Source organism: Microcaecilia unicolor, chromosome 6 (assembly GCF_901765095.1).
Source record: "Microcaecilia unicolor chromosome 6, aMicUni1.1, whole genome shotgun sequence".
In the NCBI taxonomy this organism is placed as follows: domain Eukaryota; kingdom Metazoa; phylum Chordata; class Amphibia; order Gymnophiona; family Siphonopidae; genus Microcaecilia; species Microcaecilia unicolor.
This window is the reverse complement of record NC_044036.1, coordinates 37941235-37964005: the sequence shown is the minus strand read 5'-3', so window position 1 is coordinate 37964005 and position 22771 is coordinate 37941235. Positions and strand designations below refer to the sequence as shown.

Genomic DNA, 22771 nt, shown 5'->3' with positions numbered 1-22771 from the left:
ACCTTAAAACAAATATAAACAGGATGGAGCTGGTCCAGAGGGCGGCTACTAAAACAGTCAGTGGTCTTTGTCATAAAGTGTATGGGGACAGACTTAGATCTCAATATGTATACTTTGGAAGAAAAGTGGGAGAGGAAAGATATGATAGAGACATTTAAATACCAACGTGCTATAAATGCACAAGAGGCAAATCTCTTTCAATTGAAAGGAAGCTCTGGAATGAGAGGACATAGGATGAAGGTGAGAGGGGACAGACTCTAGAAGTAACCTAAGGAAATACTTCTTCATGGAAAGGGTGGTGGCAATGAAAACAGTATTTGAATTCAAGAGACCTCGGGATAAGCATGGAGGATCTCTAAGGGAGAGGAGGGAAAGTGAAGAAATTTGGATTTAGCTCACATCTTTATTTATTTTGGGGCCCTTTTACGAAGCGACGCTAAGCCCAACGTGGGCTTACCGCATGCTATTCCAGGACTAAGGCTGGCTGAACGCGGCCGTTGGCCATAGTTCCAGTTCGAGTGTGCACCTTTTCTGGGGGAAAAATAAAACCCACGGAAATGGTTAGCGGGGAGGTAACCCGGAAGTAATTGGACAGTACTTGTTCCCAGCTGCGTGGCCACACGGTAAGATTTATCTTACTGCGATGCTATTTTTTTTTGGGGGGGGGGGAGGGGGCTTTTTACCCACTGTGGCAGGGTCCTTTTTCCCACAGTTTGGTAAAAGGACCCCTTAATTTCTTATATACCACCTGCAAACCATCAAAGCAGCATACATTCAGGTACAGTGGGTATTTTTGTGTGCAATCTAACCCTCCTGCCAGTGGCGTTCCTAGGCTGGCTGACACCCGGGGCGGATCGCCGATGCGCCCCCCCCCCCGGCGAAATTACCCCCCCCCCCGGGTGCAGCGCAACCCCCCCGGTTGCATTTTTACCTGCTGGGGGGGGGGGGGGGTGCTGCACGCCTGTCGGCTCCGAGTCCGCTCGTTCCCTGCTGCTCCCTCTACCCCGGAACAGGAAGTAACCTGTTCCGCGCAGAGGGAGCAGCAGGGAGGGAACGAGCAGACTCTGCCAATAGGCGCGCGGCACCCCCCAGCGGCGTGCAACTGGGGCGGACCACCCCCACCGCCCCCCCCCCCCCCCCCCCGGTACACCACTGCCTCCTGCTTACAAAGCCGAACCAGCAATTGCCTAATCAGGGGGATATGTTTGTACCTACGGCAATGGTGAGTTAAGTGACTTGTCCATGATCACCAAGAGCTACAGTGGGATTTGAACCCGGTTCCTCTGGTTCTTAGCCCCCCCCCTGCTCTAACCATGAAGTTACTCCTCCACTAGCAGCTCATGGCAAATATTTCTACCATACAGTAGGAAGAGATTATAAAGCTTAGTAATTAATATGCATGGGCAGATTGGATAGGCCATATGTTCTCTATCTGCCATCATTTTCTAATATTCTATGTACAGTAATTAGGGTTCTCTGTACATGCATGAATAATCTTTACTTGCCATGGGTAAGTCACAAGAATAAGAGACGGCCCATCTATTTAGCAGCTGATGGGGAAAGTGCAAGGAAATAAGATTGGTGGAATAAATAGTTGGATCAGATGATAACGCATGGCTGAGGCCTCCATAAGTTGAAAGGGGACTTATGATAACGTGACCAAATTTACTAGGTGTAATTTCAACCTATCAGGAATCAGGATGGAAATGTTACTAAAAATAATGTTTCGAACAAGGTTTTGTGCTTTATGTGTTTATCGCTTTAGGTCATTAAAAAAAACAACCCCCCCGCACAAGTTAAAAACACACAAAATCAAGCCATTAGGATGTAGGATGGGCCAGCATTTTTAGCAGACTGGTCCCGCAGACATCTCAGGAGAGCAATGGGGCACTCTAGGGGGCACAGCTGTGGACTTCATATAAATGCTCCCAGATACACATTTCACCGTTGCTCCCTTATCTTGTCTGCTGAGTCCTCCAAAACCCACTACCCCCAACCGTACACCACTACAACAGACCCTTTGGGTGAAGGGGGCACCTATATGTGAATACAGTGGGTTGCTGGTGAGTTTTGGAGGTCTCACAGTTTCCACCACAAGTGTAGCAGGTAGGAGGAGTAGGGGCCTGAGTCCACCTTACAGTGCACTGCACCCACCACTACACTACTACTACAAATCATTTCTATAGCACTACCAGTCGTACACAGCGCTTTACAATTGAACATGAAGAAAAGACAGTCCCTGCTCAAAAAAGCTTACAATCTAAATCAGGACAGACAGGCAGGACAAATAATGGAAAAGGGTAGGACAGACAGATAGGACACATAGGGAAAAGGGACTATTGAAGAGAGGAAGACAAGATAAGGGTTAAGAGTAGGTGACAAGTTAGGAATCAAAAGCAGCATCAAACAGGTAGGCCTTTAGCCCAGATTTGAAGGCGGCCAGGGAAGGAGCTTGACGTAATGGCTCAGGAAGTCTACACTACACTACTCCAGGGATCTGCATGCTGCTCTAATGGACCTGGCTATAACATCTCAGGCTGTCATAGAGGCTGGTAATATTTTTATTTACATTTTGGGGGGGGGAGGGGTCAGAGACCCCTTTAGTTGCTACCCCTGAAGCACCCTGCAATAGGCGAAACGTAGCCATGATGGCCTAGTTTTAATAAACTGCTCCATTCTTTTCTTTTGCTATCCTCACCAGGTATACAAAAAGGGGATGTAGTGTGTAGTTCCCAGCTCATAAAGGGAAGGCACATGTATGACCCATTAGTTACAGCTGCTCCCTTTCATGTATAGGTTTGTCTAAGGTGGTTGCCTGGGCCAGCTGTTTACAGGAGGGGTAAGGGAGTTCACCCCCTTAATACCCCGTTGTTTATTCCCTCCTCCAAATGGAAAATAAACAAGGACTGAGGTCTCCATTGGCAATGCATGAATAAGTGTAGGTTTTGCAAAATGGCAACTGTACACAGATAAGCTGCAAAATACCAACTTACACATATGTCAGCACTTACAGGTGCGAGTAGCCGAGTTTCCTCTGTTTACTGATTCAACGTGTATCTTAATGATATGGCTGCTCCTTCTGCATGGCAGGAAATTATACGTGCACTTCTGCATGGATTTTAGAAAAGACTCTTTATCGGCAGATCCCCGACCTGGACTACTTGCATTGCAGATGAACTACATTTGTTTCTGCAGGACAATGCAGTGGTCCTTTAGCCCAGTGGAAAAAGTGCTAGGGAATGAAACCATACCTTGCAAATTACACCCATTCCATGCATATTGGTTCTAGGATTTTTGGCAGCCCAAACAATAAGTTATATTTAGAAAGGAGGTAAGGTTGGAAAGGTGTGATGGTATAGGGAATAACTGAAAGAGAGGAATAGAGAGGGAAGGCAGAGCAGTGGTTCTCTCAGTTTTAATTTTCGGTTAAATATTTGGCCATCTCCTCTGGCTTCCCAGGTATCACACTTCTCAGAACCTGCTGTTCAGCCAGATCCGATTCAGGACCAGACCTTCTCCGGGTTCTTCTGACACTAATGCAGCACTCACATTTCAGAGCCCTTCAACAAAACTGCCTCGATGCGGAAAAATGAAATGCCTTTCATTCTCTAAATGAATGTCTTCCCTTCTTAATGACTCTCATGTTAAAGATTCTGAATAAATTACAACTCATTGTCGATCAATACAAATTTCAATCACTGAACCTCACAATGGCCACCAGGGCATTCAGTCACGTCCTGCTTTGCTGTTATTTCAGGGCTGAATGGCTAACTCTTTATTCCTTAAAAAAGGCTCAGATGTAGGGTTTTTGTCTTTAGTTTTATTCTTTTAAAAAAGCTCTTCAACTCTGTCATTTGGCTGCTGATCATCTAAAGACATGAATAACTATGGGCAAATCTCAGTAAGACGTGACCCTGAATACTGGGTCCAGTAAAAGGATAATTGCACTTCATTGTGCTCTCTACTAGGGTCAATTCAGACCGATTCTTTTAGATCAAAAACATACATGTAGCCTTTATGAGACAGTTTACATGGCTGAATCGATTTTCCTGCTCTATCCCGTGTATTTTCAGTAGGTGACTGCAGGTGTGCAGCCAGACCTCAAAATTTTTTTTTTTTGGGGGGGGGGGGGGGCTGAGCCCAAAGTGGGGGAGGGCACATTTTGCCCCGCCTCCCTGCTGATCTCCGCCCTTCCGCCACACCTCACATACCTGGGCTGGTGAAGGTCCCCAAGCCCCACCAGCAGAAGCCTTTCTCCAGTGCTGTTCGCTGCCTCGCCGCCTGCCCTGCTTCCCCCCGCAGTATGCATGCTTGGTTTTAAGGAAAATGAGTATGCGCGAAGACTCACGCATGCACAATTTCACTACAACCGAGCATGTGTGTGGAGTGGGGGTGGGGAAGCAGTGCGTGGAGTGGGGGTGGGGAAGCAGGGCAGGCAGTGCGGTGTCGAACAGCGCAGGAGGAAGGCATCGACTGGCAGAGCTTGGGGACCCCAACCAGTCAAATCAGCAGACCTTGTGGGGGGGGGGCCCGAATCCAATTTGGAGGAGCCCAGTCCCCCTCTCTGTCTAAGCCACTGGGTGACTGCAGGGGTGTAGCTATGTGAGGCCACAGGGGCCCTGGACCCCCTGCCGACGACCCTCGACCCCCCCTCCCGCCGCCAACCTGCCGTCGCCGTCTGCTACCTTTGCTGGCAGAGGACTCCAACAGCCGAGGTCCTCTTCTTCCTTTGTTCTGTTTCTGAGTCTGACGTCCTACATATACAACGTGCAGGATGTCAGAAACAGAACGAAGGGAGAAGAGGACCTCGGCTGGCGGGGGTTGAGGTCCCCCGCCAGCAAAGGTAGGTGACGGCGGGGGAGGGGGGGTCAAGAGGGTCGTCGGCAGGGGGGGTTCAAAGTTGTTGGTGGTGGTGGCGATGGGGGGGTCAGCAATGGTTGGGGGGAGGTCAACGGCGGGGGCTAAAATGTGCCCCCTCACCTCAGGCTCTGGACCCCCCTCCTGCTGAAGTCTGGCTACGCCCCAGGGTGACTGCATCTCACACCCTTTCCAACTATACACTGGGGAGGCAGTTCTCTAACTGGGTGCCTCCGTTTAGGTTCCCAATGCTGCATGGTGACAGTCTATTCTATCACGGTACCTAGGTGCTCAGATTCCATTATAGAACACTCATCTGACCCAGTATCAGTGTGTCATACATTTATGCACCCAGCCAATAACCTGGTGTCACTACGGTTGCAGAAATGCAGCAGGAGCGTACATAAGTTAAAGTATTCTGTAAGTTACTTATGTAAGTGGGGAATCCTGCCTTTCTATATGCCCTGTTTACATTTACACACCATCTCCCGGCTCTATAAAGGATGCCCTAAGTTGCACTTGAGCCTGAGTTGCACACACGAGCCAATTAGCACCAATAACTGGGTAATAACATTCAATTCCTGGGATTAATTGGCAACTTTTTGGATTTGCACACTTCTTGGTAAGTGCTATTCAATAAATATCTGCACGCAGATCTTACGGCGTGCAACTCAAAAAGGGGTGTGGCCATGGGAGGGGCAAGGGTGTTGCTTCCCACTGGTTTGCTAATATTCACTGGTAGCTATACTGATACTGCATGTACTGGGAGGGCTAAGGTGAAGATGAGTACAGTGAGTGCATTGCTCAAGCAGAGAGCAGATCAATTACCGTGTCAGCACACTACTGGATAGGGATGGGCTGTCATTTGTGATGAAATGTCATTTGCGGATAACAGTGTGCACTCTTCTTAAAGACTGCATGCTCATTTCCTGATAGCGCAGGTGTGCACGATGGTTCATGCACAAGTGAGAGTTTGTGCACGCGTACACTATCGGAAAAAGAGAATCCACGCTTTAAGAAGAGTGCATACTCTTTTACATAGCTTTACACAGCATGCTCTCCTTTGCAAAGAGTGCACATTCTTGGTGCATAATTTGTTCTGGAATATTTAAAAAAAATGGAGAAAAAAACCCCAACACACATATTTTTTAGCTGCCCATCCTTACTACTGGGAGCTCTGACATTTTGCTTAGAAGAATTCTGAGACATTGTCACCAGTGCCATACTTATGAAGGGCTGTGAATCACCAGTGGTCAAACTGATCAGCAGATATGTTACCAACTGAAGAAGGACTCTGTAAAGAGGTCAGAAAGTTCATATAACAGTACTCAACCACTGATCCAACAAAATGTGAGATGCAGAAAGATCTACCTTCCTCCTGAATGGTTTGAGCCAGTCCTGGTTTTACATGCATGACCCTATAATCTCGATTTACCTACGGAAATCAAAACTATATGCCTGGTCACGTGGTGAGGAAAACGGAACTCCTCAACAGCCTTCAGTGGGAAAAAAAAATTGAAGACACTTGGTAGCCAGATCAGCCTATCATATTTCTCTTTACTCAGTCCCTGTTATCGTACTTACTGTACGTGGCATGTTGCTTATTCTAACATTAGGTGCACTTAGACATCTTTAAAAGCACTGTTCCCTCTAAGCTGAGCAGGAGTCCTCCACCTACACTCCTGCCAGTAGGGGGTGGTGTTTCACTATCGCATTTTCATAAGCTCTGCAGGACTCCAGGGAACCTGCCTGTCCCTAGCAACTGGAAAACCAATATTGAAGCCCCACCCCCACCCCCGGCAATGCAGTTGGAGGACTCCTACTCAGCTTAGAGGGAACAGTGTTTACAAGCATAAAACATACAATCTTTGTTCAGTTCTAGAGAATTTGCTTATATATCCGCATACCACTTAAGCCAAGGCAAGTGATATTTGGCACCTTTGCCAGAGAAGGCAGCCTTGGTCACTCAACTGTTGAGAAAGGAACACATGTCATTACACACGTACACACACGTATACACTGATGTGAGCCGGAGAATAACAAGAAGCACTGAATACGGAAAAGTTGAAAGCCGCCCACCTGTGTCTGTTGAGGGATATTTACAAAGCTTGGATCCCGTGGTCCAACACTGACGAATCGATTTGCGGGGGAGGTGCTGGGTGTCGAGTAGGCTGTGAAGGGAAGGGACACATGCATTCAGGAAGCAGCTCAGCAACACCACCAAAACAGAGCCCCAGCAGATGTTCAAATACAGAAACATGCCAAATTTTTAGACACCGGCATACTATCAGAACTCATTGACTCTCTTGCATTTGCTTGAAAACATCATAAATGTTCATTATTCACCCTTTAACTGCTATGCATCAGGGAAAGTGTTTTCATAGACAGACACATTGGAACCAAGAACTGACTTTAATTTCTGATTTTTAGTGGCATTCATTTGTGTGGACGATAGTTCCAGAAAGATTATTTGCAGAAAACAGAGTCCTTCATATATCCACAGAAAAGAGACATATCACAGGCAACGCATGCTTCTCCGCAGTGCCCTGCTAATGTGCTTTCAATCACTTCTGGACGGTTTGCTTCTAGCAGATAATTCAATCTTTGGCATCTCTACAAACACAACTGATATTAGTGTTGACTGGGTCTCGCTGCAGCAGCCTGCATACCTTTTCTACTGATAGCTTTACTGAGACCAACAAATTATTTCATTTAGGCCTCCAAACAGCTTTTGAGTTTTGGTCATTATTAACCTAACCACTAGTACGATTAAAAGGTTTTCTTTGATTCTTTTTTTTTTCCAATAACAGCTCCCCAGATAGGTCTGATTCCCAAAATATTATTTTCCCACAGTGCCAGAATTAGAGAAAGCGGAGACTGAGTGAAGCTTTCTGGCTGGGGCAGGAGGGATTGTGATATTCAATTCCTGTTACCTAGGAGCTTCCTGAGAGCCTCCGCTTCTGTTTTTTGACTTTTAGGGTTCTTTATTCGTGTATATAACCTGTGGATGTAATTTTAGTGCACCGAGGAGGGACGTTCTCAACATAGGCTACTGTTAATTATTTTACCATATACTGCATTGTTTTTAGCACAGGGTCTCACTGCATTTAATGAGATCCTGTGCTAAAATCACCTGACTTAACAGTACCCTAGGTTGATAACTCCCTCCCAAATTTATCTATTTTTAAAAATGTTTTCAACCTGTACGATTATTTTCATGATAATTAATGTTTAATGATGATGTATCCTGTCTGAATCACGTCTGGATGGGTGAGCTAGAAATACTTTTACACAAGTAAATACATTTGGAAAGCAGGACCATAGATCTTAATGCCTAAAGTTATAAATTCATATATGGACACTAGATCAGGATGATTATCATCCTTTAGCATCTTCATCCTTATCCTAGTCTGTCAGTCTGCTATTACCCAGAAACATAAAAACAGGGCCGCCGAGAGACTGGGCCAGGCCCGGGCCAAGGCCGCCCCTGGGGCCCTGCCACCGCCACCCCTGAGGTCGCCGTCGCTGCTCCCCCTTCCTCTACCAACCCCCCCCCCTCCGTCCGCCACCGGGCCGGGCCTCCTGCATTGAAATCACAGCGCCTCTCACCTCCGTGTGAAAGCGCTGCAGGCAGCAGGGCAGCAGATCGCCTCCCTTCGGCCCTCCTTCCCTCCTTGTGTCCTGCCCTCGCGGAAGTTACGTCAGACGAGGGCAGGACACAGGGAGGGAAGGAGGCCCGAAAGGAGGTGATCTGCTGCCCTGTGGCCTGCAGCGCTTTCACACGGAGGTGAGAGGCGCTGTGATTTCAATGCAAGGGGCCCGGACCGGTAGCAGACGGTCGATGGCGGAGGGCAGGTGAGACTGCGGTGCTGGGCCGCCCTTGAAGGCCCGGGCCCGGGGAATTTTGTCCCCCTCCTCCCCCCACCCCCCCCCCCCCCCGTCGGCGACTAATAAGACTGGTCCCTTGGTTCTAGAGAGATGCTGCAACTGCCACGTGAGAGACCTGTGTTTGATTCCCTAATCTGGTCCACCCAGTCTGTGGAGGCAGTGTTTACAGCCCCTAAGGGGAGGGAGTGTCAGCCATTCCTTAACAGCGACACTCAGCGTGCGGATTTGGGAACCACATTAGTCAGAGGAAGCTGCAGATTGTGACTGCCGGTTGAGGTTCATCACTGCAATGACCGGCTGAGAGGATGGGAAAAATATGGCACTTGTGTATGAAGAAGGTTCATGCAACAGTAACCTAACAGAAGTCATTTCTTATTGAGCTGGAAGCCCAAAAGTGCAAGCAAATGCTCCCAAGCCCCCCTCCCCACAAAAACAGCAAAAAAATAAAGAACCATAAAAATACCTAAGTATGAATAGTATAATAACCTAGAATATTCAGGAGACATTTCATTATTACAGGGGGTAGAAAGAGCAGTCATTTGTAAAATGTAACCTCCTCTTACAAAACTGGAATATTGCCAATGCATTTAAAACTATTTCATAGTATGCAAGCCAAGTACCCAGATCACTTCCAAACTCAAGTGCTCTAATAATTTTATTATCACTTTCCATTTCTCCACTACATACGTCCCAAACCACAATCACTTCGAAATTCAAGTGCTTTTAACAGTTCTGAAGCATTCCAATTGTTTAAAAACCACAGCCGAGAGCAATTTCCATTTATTGAAGATCTTAAGGGGCGATCTGCACGGTGTGCGATCAAAATAGTTTCAGCAAGCTACGCTTCTAATGTCACACCACACAACAGACAGACTTAGTCCTGAGTGTTATTTATTTTTGAAATCATTTTCTGTGACGCTCATACCAGAAGAGAGGGGATCCGATTTTGCAGAACAAGCCTGGTCCTGTCCTGGCTTTATCCCCTTTGGATGCCTAGAGTCACAGTCCTGCGTTTCTTATGGAAAAAATGAAAGAAAACTACAGGTTCATGAATGTAAATATACAGTGAAACCGGGACTGGATGAAGCTAGCTGGTAACCCTAAAGACGATAGCTCAACATGTCTTGCGGATCTCAGAGTCAGCCAGGTTTTCAGGATAACGACACTGGTGGCGTAGCCAGACCTGATATTTTGGGTGGCCCTTCCGACGCCCCCACCCTTCAGCTCAGAATCTCCCCTGCCCTGACCCTCACCCCCCTGTAGATATATAAGACTAGATTCAGTAAATGGCGCTCAAAAAATAGTGCCGAAAAAAATCCGGCGTGGAGCACTATTCTATAAACGGCACTCTGAGTTGGGAGGCATTTATAGAATAGCGCTGTGAGCTGATTTCCACGCCAAACTTTGGGCACAGGGATTTATTTATACCAACTGAAATGTGGTGCAAATCCTGGTGCATAATTTAGGCGCAGATCCCCAGTATTCAGTAATACAGTGCGCATCTTCAGTGAATGCCCCTGATCTGCTCTTGCCCCTCCCATGGCTATGCTCCCTTTTGAGTTGCACCAGTGGCGTAGCTACCTGGAGTCACGGGGGCCTGGGCCCCTGTAGATTTGGCCCTGGACCCCCTGCCAACGACCCTCTCGACCCCCCCTCCAGCCGCCAACCCTCCCCCGCCGCCGCCACCGTCGGCTACCTTTGCTGGCGGGGGACACCAACCTCCGCCAGCCAAGGTCCTCTTCTTCCGGCGCAAAGCTTCGTTCTGTTTCTGTGAGTCTGAAGTCCTGCAGAAACAGAACGAAGCCTTGCGCCGGAAGAAGAAGAGGACCTCGGCTGGCGGGGGTTGGGGGTAGGCAACGGCAGTGGCGGGGGAGGGTTGGTGGCAGGAAGGGGATCGAGAGGGTCGTCAGCAAGGAGGGGGGGGTCAAAGTTGGTGGTGGCGGCAGCGGGTCAAAAATAGGGGGGGGGGGGGGTCGGCGGCACTAAATGTGCCCCCTCACCTCGGGCTCTGGACTCCCCTCCCGCCGAAGTCTGGCTACGCCCCTGAGTTGCATGCCATAAGATCTGCACAAGGATAATATTGCATAGCAAAATCTGTGCGCAAATCCAAATTGCTGCCAGTTAAAGCCCGTAATTGTTAGCACAATTTTTGGCTTGTTAACCAGTTTAGTTGTGCACACAGCTCAGGATAGTGTGCAATTTTGTGCGCCCTTTATAGAACCCGGGGGATAAAGTACAGGGATTTTTTTTTAACCTTCCCCTCAACCCCCACATCCAACATGTCTTCCTCTCTTTTCCTTCACACACCCTCTGCCCCTGGTCCCAATATGTCTGCCTTCTCTCTCCCCCTCCAGCCTGAAGCCCGTCAACTCCCCCTATATCCGAACCTCCCTGACCCTTTCCGTTGTACCTCCGAGGTGTTGCTGGCGGCAGCGATTCATAGGCACTGCCTGTGTTGGACCCTCAGGGCTTCCCTTGGCCATGTCTTGCCAGTGAGGAAATAGGAAGTGATGTCAGCAAGGGTGGAATGTGGTACAGAAAGGCCTGTGGAACTGGGGCAGGCAGCACAAATGAACTGCTGCACACTGAGGAGGGATGGGGGGGGGGGGGGGGGAGGTTCAGAAAGAGGGCCAGATGCTGGTATACCAAAGGAGGAGAGGGAGAGATGCGCCACTGCTGGGTAAGCCTAAGACAAAATGGGTGTGCCACATCACTGATCCACATTGAACATGCATGAAATTAATTTGCATATGAAAGGCCTCCAATGGGTGCATATTCATTGTGAAGGAGGAGTGGCCTAGTGGTTAGGGTGGTGGACTTTGGTCCTGAGGAACTGAGTTCCATTCCCACTTCAGGCAGCTCCTTGTGACTCTGGGCAAGTCACTTAACCCTCCATTGCCCCATGTAAGCCGCATTGAGCCTGCCATGAGTGGGAAAGCGCAGGGTACAAATGTAACAAAAATAAAATAGATACTATTGGAGATTCTACATGGAATGTTGCTATTCCACTAGCAACATTCCATGTAGAAGGCTGCGCAAGCTTCTGTTTCTGTGAGTCTGACGTCCTGCAGGACGTCAGACTCACAGAAGCAGAAGCCTGCGCGGCCACATTGGTGATCTGCAAGGACCGACTTCTACATGGAATGTCCATGTAGAATCTCAAATAGTAGCAACAGTGGAGGAGTGGCCTAGTGGTTAGGGTGGTGGACTTTGGTCCTGGGGAACTGAGTTCAATTCCCACTTCAGACACAGGCAGCTCCTTGCGACTCTGGGCAAGTCACTTAACCCTCCATTGCCCCACGTAAGCTGCATTGAGCCTGCCATGAGTGGGAAAACACAGGGTACAAATGTAACAAACAAAACAATATGCTAAAATCCCTGGTGGTGGGATCTTCAGGACAGGTTTGGGAAGCCCTGGTACACATTTTAAATTTAGAAATGTACTTTCTGGACTTCCTCAGTATCTGCATGTCCTGTTCTTTACTGCCAGCCTTATTTCTTTATTAAAACGTTCTTTTTATATGCACTAGCTAGGATTATTCCCAACTGTGGTCTAGTGACTATTCCCTTCTCTCTTTACAGGAAGTTTCATTTCCTGGCTAGCACAGACAAAATGGACTTTGAGAACTGAAGAAAGATTCATCTTACAACAGTAAAATGCAGATTTGGAAGAGAAGGCGAAAACACTTGGTAATGAATTTCAGGTCCCGGTAGGCAAGAAGGGGTTCGACCCTTGAAGCAAATGCCTCAATCAGAAACATGGAAAAGTATGTGCGATCCGTCCAGGGCCCTTTCAGTATTCAGTGATCTGCTTTATTCAGTTCTGCATATTGCACAGACAGAACAGATTGCTATAACTTATCTCAAACATACAGGTACAACCTGGGCTAACACAGGAAATCAATGGGTCAGTACATAAACTCCACAGTCAGCATTTGTTTTAAATGCCAGCTGCAGTGTTTAAATATTATTTGCAGGTATTCCGTGCCGCGATTCAGATAGTGAGCAAATATCCAGGTAGAGCGGAGAACGACAGTGGTGAGTTTCGATCCACTAAACCAGATCGCTAACGGGTTAAAGTTAGGGCAGTAATTTTCTGTCTTCACTTTATCTGGGTAGTTGGCTGGATACAGATAGGGTTACCATCCAGCTTATAATCGAATGAGAAAAACGCCCAAGTTCCGACCTAAATCGGGAGATGGACGTTTATCTCACAAAAACAAATAAAGCGGTATAATCGAAAGCCGATTTTGGACGTTTTCAACTGCACTCTGTCGCGGATGCGGACAAAGTTGATGGGGGCGTGTCAGAGGTGTGGCGAAGGCGGAACTGGGGCGTGGTTATCTGCCGAACAGAGATGGGCGCATTTCACAGATAATGGGACAAAAGTATGCGTTTTTAGCTAGAATTTAGGGCACTTTTCCTGGACCCTGTTTTTTCACGAATAAGGCCCCAAAAAGTGCCCTAAATGACCAGATGACTACTGGAGGGAATCGGGGATGACCTCCCCTGACTCCCCCAGTGGTCATATACCCCCTCCCACCACAAAAAAATGATGTTTCACAACTTTTTATTTTCACCCTCAAATGTCATACCCACCCTGGCAGCAGTATGCAGGTCCCTGGAGCAGTTGTTAGGGGGTGCAGTGGACTTCAGGCAGGTGGACCCAGGCCCATCCCCCCCCCACCTGTTACAATTGTGCTGCTTAATGCTTAGTCGTCCAACCCCCCCCCGAACCTACTGTACCCACATGTAGGTGCCCCCCTTCACCCCTTAGGGCTATAGTAATGGTGTAGACTTGTGGGCAGTGGGTTTTGAGGGGGATTTGGGGGGCTCTACACACAAGGGAAGGGTGCTATGCACCTGGGAGCTCTTTTACCTTTTGTTTTGTTTTTGTAAAAGTGCCCCCTAGGGTGCCTGGTTGGTGTCCTGGCATGTTAGGGGGACCAGTGCACTACGACTCCTGGCCCCTCCCACGAACAAATGCCTTGGCTTTATTCGTTTTTGAGCTGGGCGATTTCATTGTCCATTATCACTGAAAAGCAAAAACGCCCAGCTCAGAACTTGGCGAATAAAACATGGATGTCTATTTGTTTCGAAAATACGGTTGGGTCCGCCCCTTCACGGACCCGTTCTCGGAGATAAACGCCCATGGAGATAGGCGTTTCTGTTCGATTATGCCCCTCCATATGTCCGGATTTACCCGGACATGTCCTCTTTTTGAGGACATGTCCGGGCAACTGGGCGGGTTTTGCCAATCTGCCCGTTTGTCCAGAAATCCGGACAAATGGGCAGATTGCTAGCCTCCCCTCCCCTTACTTACTACTGCCCTGGTGGTCTAGTGACCTCTTCTGCCTTCGGGGCAGCAAAGAGCCCCCTCTTTCCTGCCCGGAGCGCTGCCCCGCATGTATCCTTCCTGTTGCTGCTCTCGACACCAATTCAAAATGGCCGCCGAGAGATGAAGTGACCTCATGAGACTTCAACTTTTGACGGCCATTTTGAATCAGCACTGAGATCAGCAACAGGAAGGATGCATGCAGAGCAGCGCTCTGGGCAGGAAAGAGGGGGGGTCTTTCCTGCCCTGAAGAGGTCACTAGACCACCAGGGCAGTAGTAAGGTAAGGGGAGTAGGGTGACAGGGAGGGGGGATGATGGGGTGTGTAACAGGGGGAGGGGAAAATGTGACAGGGGGCGGGGCGGGTGTGTGGTGGGGGCGGGGCGTGTCCTCCTTTTTGGGGGACAAAATATGGTAACCCTAGATACAGGTCTAAATATCAGCGCTCTCCAGATAACTGCCAGCTCTGCCCCTTGATTCCTCCTTCCCCTCCCTTCAACGCTATCTGGATAGCACGGAGGTGGTCTGAAAGGATATTCAGTGGGACTATCAGGTTAGTGCTGTTGAGTATTCAGGGCCAGCCCAGAAATCTTTGTTAGCTTAGTAAAACGAAAACTATGACTTTACCACATTGCTTTGAGTAATGGTTGTGTGTTCTTTTCATAGGGCTGCATTAATCATTGAAAAAATGGATCCCAAATGTCCCCATAGTGCTGCAGCTGATCACACAGCCAGTGGCACTGAACCTGCATCTTTTCATGGCTCTCGTTTATAGTAGAGATGCTTCATGTTAATAAGACGAAACCTGACTGATACTAACAGCTTGCACCTGGTAGGGAATGCAGTAATAAGAGTTCCTATACTGGGTCAAAACAAAAGCCCATCTAGTTCAGTATTCTGCTTCTAATAGTAGCCAAGCCAGCTCACAAATATCTGGCAGAATCTCAGAAAGTAGCAAAATTTCATGCCACCAATCCCTAGGGATAAGCAGTAGCTTTTCCCAGCTCTACCGTAATAACTGTTTATGGACTTTACCTCCAGTAATTTGTCCAAAGCTGTTTTAAATCCAGCTATGTTACAGTGGCGTAGCTACATGTGGGCATAGGCTCACCCAGTCTAGTGGCCCCCAAGGCACCTCATTGGCGGTGCCTCACTCCTCTCTCTCATGGCAGCTGCCCGTCCCTCTCTGAACCCGCCCCTGCCCCACATCTACCTGTGAGCCGTCGCCAGCAGCAATTCCAGTAAGCAACCCGCACCAGCCAGCCCTGCAGGCTTCCCTCTACCGTGTCCCGCCCTTGATGACATCACTTCCTGTTTCTTCACTGGTGGGGACATGGTAGAGGGAAGCCTGCAGGGCTGGATGGAGCAGGTTGCTTACTGGAATCGCTGCCGGTGATAGCTTGGAGGTAGACCAGGGAGGGGGGGAGAGGAGCAGATGCCGGACCGGGGGGGTGGGGAAGAGGGGGAAAGAGAAGCAGATGCTGGATTAGGGGGAGGGGAGATGACGACAGCAGGGGAAGAGGGAAAGTAAAAAAAAAAACTGTATGTATGTATGGGTGGGGGGTGGGGAAGCGCTCATTCAGATTAACTCAGGGCCCACCCAAAATGGCAGGTCTGGCTACGATCCTGCTACACTAACTGCTTTTATGATATCCTCTGACAAGTCCAGACCTTAATTATACGTTCAGTGAAAGAATGTTTCCTCCTGTTTGTTTTAAAAAGTTCATGGTGTGTCCCTTGGTCTTTGCACTTTATGAAAGAGTAAACAATTGATTCACGTTTAACCATTCCACGCCATTCAGACTTTTGTAGGCCTCCCTCATATCTCCCCTCAGTTGTCTCTTCTCTTTAGCCTTTCCTCATCTCTTCCCCTCGACCATTTTGATTGCTGTTCTTTGTACCTTTTCCGGTTCCATAATTGCATGCAGTACTCCAAGGGCATTATGCATTTTATGGAGCAATACAGAGGTATTACGATATTCCTTGTTTTCTTCTCTATTCCTTTCCTAATAATTCCTAATATTCTGTTTGCTTTTTAGGTTACTGCCACATACGAAGCAGAAGATTTCAACGCATTGTCCTCAATGACACCTAAATTGGTGATCAGCACTTTTAACACTGACAAACTGTCCTCTTGTGTGCTTCTAAGTGCAAGTAAGCAATCCAAGGTTACACAAGTAATGAATAGAGCAAGATATCTGGGCGATCACTATAAAAAAAAATGCGGGGCCTGATATTGAAATTGGTCTCCACAGGGAGAAGGGAATTCTATAAGGGAACTGCTAGATACAGGTGGCACGAACTTTCCTTACCTGAATGCCTAATCCACTCTGTCTCCTCTACCTTAACTATGTATTTCTCTTTTCCGGAACTGGTGATCACCACTATGGAACAAAGAAAGCCACATTGAGCCTGCAAATAGGTGGGAAAATGTGGGATACAAATGCTACAAATAAATAAATGAATGAATGCATGTAAATGCTGATATGCTATGTGAAGAACAGATAATAGACCAGTAGGGGTCAATCAGATGTTTACTGAAGTACTATTAATTAAAAACAATGTCTGACATGGACATGTTTCGCCCTACGGGCTGCCTCAGGAGTGCATGAGAGACCACAGAAGTATACAGCATGTTATTCTCTGAAATAGAGTGTTGTAGGTCCTACCTCTGTAGTGAAGTCTCTCACACACACTATATTGGTCTTTTTGCCCCTGGCACAGCCCATAGGGTAAAACATGTCCATGTCGGGCATTGTTTTTTCACTAATACAAGTGTTGTAGTACTTCAGTAAACATCTGATTTGACGCCTACTAGTCTGCTATCTGTTCTTCACATTGGATTTTGTGGACCGCCTGCCTTGTTATTTTTTTGGGGACCTTCAGTGCTGATATTCTAGTCATTCACACATGTATGTGGACACATGAGCCTAAAAGATCATTTTCTGGCTATGCACTGTTCTGTAAATATGTGCCACTGTGCGATGGTGAGGCCTTTGCAGGTGGGTGTTCACATGAGCGGAGTTTGAGTGGAAGGTGGTTTGGGCACATAACTTACAGAATACTGTAAATGACACATGTATCTCTCCAATTAGATGTGATCATTTACACTGGTTCTATGCCTTGTAAAAGCGTCAAGCCTTAACACGGACGCGTTTATATACCAAATTATGCTATTAAGAAAAGTAGGTGTCTGCTTTCTTATAGAATAGGATCACAGAACTGCCGTCCACATGTATATTCACAGGTGATGGCTGTATAAACGGCACTGATGGATTTGCATATACAGTGATAACTCGGTTTTCGTCGATAATCTGTCCGAAAACAATCGGCGAAAACCGAGGCAATAAGAAATTAATATAAAATGAATACAAAAGACTAATGTAAAGAATAAAGGAACATTTATTTAACATGGCATTTACTTCCAAAAGAAGCCAGTTTCATCACAGTTGAAGACTTGTTGGGGATGAATCCTTCAGCCTCTTGGCGTATTATTGTTTGGAAGGGGTGCTGGCTGTGGAAACTTTTTTTGGACCCATGATGGAGCTAGGGGTGATGATCACGCAACGAGAAACAACGCCACAGGAGAACGCCATAGGAGAACGCCACAGGAGAATGCAAAATTAGCAGCGTGGGCACGCCGACAAAATCTGAGGCAACTGACGAAAACCGAGACAAATGTTTCGAAGAATAAAACGACGATAACCGAAAACAACGATAACCGAAGTAAATGAAAATTGAGGTTTTACTGTAAGTGGAAGCAACATTACTGGCAGCGGGAATTCCTTGCATTATTTCCTCCTGCAAACGTGGCTGATAACGCCAAGCACACTGGCCCAAAGTCCTATATATTCATTACTATAAGAAAAGTAAAAACTAGCCTAGAGCTATTTTAATCACTGCTACAGCGGTATACTGAGCTCACTCCGACCTACAATCTACCTCTTTAGACAACCGCACATGTAACATTTTGTGCACAACTGTTACTTCTTACAACAAGCTCACAGAGGAAGTTAGACATCTTACTCTCTCAATGGGTTCCTCAGAAAGCACTTTGGGTATGATTCTGCCATAAACCCCTGGGTCCAAGGGCTACACAGTGTGTGTTAAAAATCACATAAGTGGACCAATGGAGGGGGAGTAGACAGGAATCCAGAGATATATTTACCTGCTACCCAACATTTTAGTGGAGCCCCATTAATTCCATAACTGGAACTTCAGTTTTGTCTTGATGTGTTCACTTGTAGTGTTTTGCACAAACTAAGTTTTAAAGTGGTTTTCATTTTCCCGTGCCAAAACTAAGGTGCATCCACTTATGACAGGTTAATAGCTGGCATAAATTGGCATACTTAATCCACCATGCAACGAATGCAAGTGATAGCATTCTGTAAGTTGTCAGGGCTGGCTCAAGGGACCTTGACACCCTGAGCCAACTTTTGGTTTGGCACCCTCCCATTGTCATGCTCCTCCTTAGGCAATCCTCCCTCCCCCGGCCTACCTTTAAAGGCAGTTTCCCCCTCTTGAATACCGGCAGCGATTCACCTAACGCTATCCACATCAGCCCCTGTGTCTTCCCTCTGCCACACCTTTGTGGAAACAGGAAGTTATGTCAAAGGAGGGGCCATGGTGTGGTAGACGGAAGACGCCAGGGTTGATGTGGTTAGTGTTAAGTGAAACTCTATCTGTGTTTGGGAGGGGAAAACTGTCTTTAAAGGTAGATGGGGGAAGGTGGCCTGAGACACAAAGAGGAAGGGGGTTGCCGGCTCTTTTTTCCCTACATATGCAACACCGTCAGGTAAGCTCTGGGCCAGCTTAACCTATAGGGCCAGTGACATCACAGGCTCAGGTGTTTGGCACCCTTTATCTCCGGCGCCCTGGGCCTCACCTGGTCTATAGGTTAAGCTGGCCCTGTAAGTTCTATATGTCACTTGGCGACAGACTCATGTTCTACCCATGATCCGCCTACGTGTGCACCACCCTTTGCAGGTATGTAGAATAATGCCCAGTGCACCTGCATGCATTAGTGCCAGTTAATGCACCACTTATGCTTGCAATACACATAACTGCATATACTGAGTTATGCAATTGCCCTTTCAGAGCACACTAAATCAATTTAATGCATATTAACCACTGAATTACTGAGCATCAAGTCAATTAGCTCATATTAAAACATTCTAATGTATATTAACATTTTTTTTTTACAATTGAAAACAAATGTATGAAACAAACCGGGGAAAAGTCCAAATGGAAAACAGACTGAAAACTTTTGCCCTGTGCACATTCCTACTAATTTTTTACTGCTTTAAATTCCAGGGCTAGAATTTATACTGCATATGGGTACCCAGCATCATGTTAATGATGATCTAAGGAGGGAGGGTAATTTTATAACAGGGTGCCTAGATGGGAACACAGGTGTATACCTTTCATCTATCTCGTAAAGGCAACATATGTGCTTGTGTGCCTTTATAAGAAAGTCCACTGGAAAGCTGCCATACAGATTTACAGCTGTTCTGAGGCAGCAGTAACCTTGTTGTCACGGCCCCGGTCGTATTCCAGCCCCCACAACTCACTTCGGGCCCCCGACGCACCGTTCTACTTTCTGAACAGCCGCCTCCTGGGCCCCACAGCAATCTTCCGGCTTTGCGTCCAGGCCTGCGTTGCATCGACAGGAGCCATTCTACTCGGGCACTTGCACACCTGGGAGCAGGCCCCTGATGGCACTACCACCAGGGGCGGAGTTGGGCACCATGGTGACATTATCAATCTGGGGCCATTTGAGGCACCCGAGTTCCCTCCACCTCACCTTCGCAACTACTCGCCTGGCCTTGCTCCCATCAGCGTTCCTTACATTCAGTCCTGGTTCCTGTTTCCAGTCCAGCCCAGTGCTCCTGTCTTCAGTCCCGGTTCTTGTCTCCAGTCCAGCCCAGTGTTCCTGCCTTCACTCCTGGTTTCTGTCTTCAGCTCTGCCTCTGCTTTCTGTTTCCAGTCCAGTCCAGTGCTCCAGTCTTCTGACCTCGTTCCTGTCTCAGGCACACCTCTGTGTTCCTGTTTCTAGCCCAGCCTACCTCAGGTTATCCAGGCTTGCCCCCAAGGGCTCTTTTCAGAGACACCCCAGATTCTGGTTCTACCGAGCCTGCCCCCAAGGGTCACCCCAGGTCCTGGTTCTACTGGGCCTGCCCCCAAGGGCTGTCTTCAGAGCCATCTCAGGTTCTAGTCCTACTAGGCCTGCCTCCAAGGGCCCTTTTCAGGGCCACCCACCATCTGCACTCCTCTGAGTGAGGCTCCCCTGCCAATAACCAGGATTCCCCGCCATCTGTTAGCCCGGGTGTGGCCCAAGGGCTCAAGCATCCAGTACCGTGACACTTGTGCATATATGTGCAGACAGAAATTGTTACAAGTGTATTGTATAAGATGCACACAAGACTGCGATCCTGCTCTCACTCTGCCCCGGGAATGCCTCGCATAAAAACAGGTACTATCCAGTCTATATTCAGCTGGCAGAGGTCAGGGTTATTTTAAATGCTGACCGCCATGGGCTGAATTAGGCCCTGATATTCAGTGCCAGCACCCATGCGGTACCGGCACCAAATATTTGGCTTCTCTGCTAGCCTCTGTCTGTGCCTGATTGTCTGTTGGCACTTGGCAGGCACAATATTTAGCTGAATATAGGATATCAGGCCTTAACGACAGAAATTGCTTCCTGCACCTCTGTATATCCCTGGATACATCAGGAAATATCCTTACTGTTCAATTCAACGTCTAAAAAAATAGCACAACAGCCAGTCCCGATCCAAAGACACTGCTAGAGTTCACTATCAGGGAAGTCAGAACCACCGCTTCACTTCCAAATTCTCCATCAAAGCCAAAGAATCTCATCCATAATCTAGTTGCTTCTGGGATGAACCCCTCTTGGATGTTGGCAAATGATATAATTTAGCTCTAGCTGGAAATGAACCTTCGAGGAATTTTCAAGACCTCCGGTATATATTTCCTGAACATTTCTCATGGAGACATCACCGCTGATATAGGAGAATTAATAATTCTCAAATTAGAAATCCTGGTAATGTTCTCCAGCCCTTCAACATTTCTTCTTATATCAAATATTTCCATTATTGATTGAATTCTGGTCTTAAGTCCATCTAAACTATATTTAGGCTAAACAACGTCTCCTTGATAGAATTTAATTTATGTTCTAGGGCTTGTTAAGGACTTAACAAGGATCTGGGGTTCCTAGCCCATTATAAACCATAAAGCTGTATGTCTCTGTTGATCACCCTCCCCTCACCTATCCACACCCATCCTGTTAGAATATCAATGATATGCTTTGATGTCCCCATGCATACCTCCGACCCACCCCCATCCTCCCACCCTGTCAGACTGTCATAGTAATGCTTGAATGTTTTCACTTATATACACTGTCAGCTAGCACATTTGCTTATTTCCGATCTGAGGAAGAAGGGCAACCTTCGAAAGCTAATCAAGAAATGTATTAAGTTATGTCCAATAAAAAAGGTATCATCTTATTTTCTTTTCCATGTTTTATTTTGTTTGATTTCTATTGATGTTCTAGGGCTTAAACTTCCGCTACTGTGATCTGTTGAACTAAGGCCTTGCCTAAACTTAGCACCGCCTCCCAGATAGCCTCCAATGTAAAGGTTACGGGGCATTCCAGGGTAAATTTAAAAGAGGCGGGAAGACCTGTTGCAGCCGAACCTGGTATAGCCGCAGTCTCAATTCTCTCCCCATTCTAAATGCCAATTCCATCCCAGTGTCTTGACTTGCCATCTTTTCTTCCATGGGGATCACAGCCACAACAGCCTCTCCGGCTCCTTCCCCGCAGGCCATGGGCGCACTGACATCAGTTCCATGTGACACCAAAGTCAGTGCTGTCAGAGGAGTCCCTGGATGTGTGTGTGTGTTGGGGAGGGGGGTTATGCTGCTCGACAATAATTCACTCCTGTAGAATGATACCGGATTGCCCAGCCCGGGCATCAAACCAACCGGGCTACTCTTAACTGGCAGGGCTCTGAGGGGAAGACCCTCCATCTGCTCGTTCTTTTGACCATAACAAGCAATTCAAAGGTAAATAAATCTATGGTAACAACCCGTAAAACAAATCCTCATTCCAGATTTTGTGCTGTAGAACTATCAAAAGTGCTGGAATTTTAGGTCATTTTCAGTAGAGGAGTGTGGTAGCCGTGTTAGTCCACTCTTAAGGTTATCAATAGAAATCAAACAAAATAAAACATGGAAAAGAAAATAAGATGATACCTTTTTTATTGGACGTAACTTAATACATTTCTTGATTAGCTTTCGAAGGTTGCCCTTCTTCCTCAGATGGGAAATAAGCAAATGTGCTAGCTGACAGTGTATATAAGTGAAAACATTCAAGCATTACTATGACAGTCTGACAGGGTGGGAGGAGGGGGTGGGTAGGAAGTATGCATAGGGACATCAAAGCATATCATTGATATTCTAACAGGATGGGTGTGGGTAGGTGAGGGGAGGGTGATCAACAGAGACATACAGCTTTATGGTTTATAATGGGCTAGGAACCCCAGATCCTTGTTAAGTCCTTTCTGTTGGGTGTTAAAATATTCAATCATTCTGACTTCAAAGGTCTTACGTTCTTGTATGGTTTTAAAGTTACCTTTGAGGATTCTCACTGTGAAATCACTGGTACAGTGTCCTG

The 22771-nt window shown here is 47.2% G+C and overlaps 1 protein-coding gene across 4 annotated transcripts in view; it reads right to left on the bottom strand.

Annotated features, from left to right (window-relative positions):
• The window catches only part of NFIA (nuclear factor I A), a 649330-nt gene that overhangs the window by 82483 nt on the left and 544076 nt on the right, over positions 1-22771 (bottom strand). For all 4 annotated transcript variants that reach the window (XM_030206347.1, XM_030206348.1, XM_030206349.1 and 1 more), the window contains one exon: positions 6937-7028. In XM_030206347.1, coding sequence (XP_030062207.1) covers positions 6937-7028 — 92 coding nt within the window. The remainder of the gene's footprint in view (positions 1-6936; positions 7029-22771) is intronic.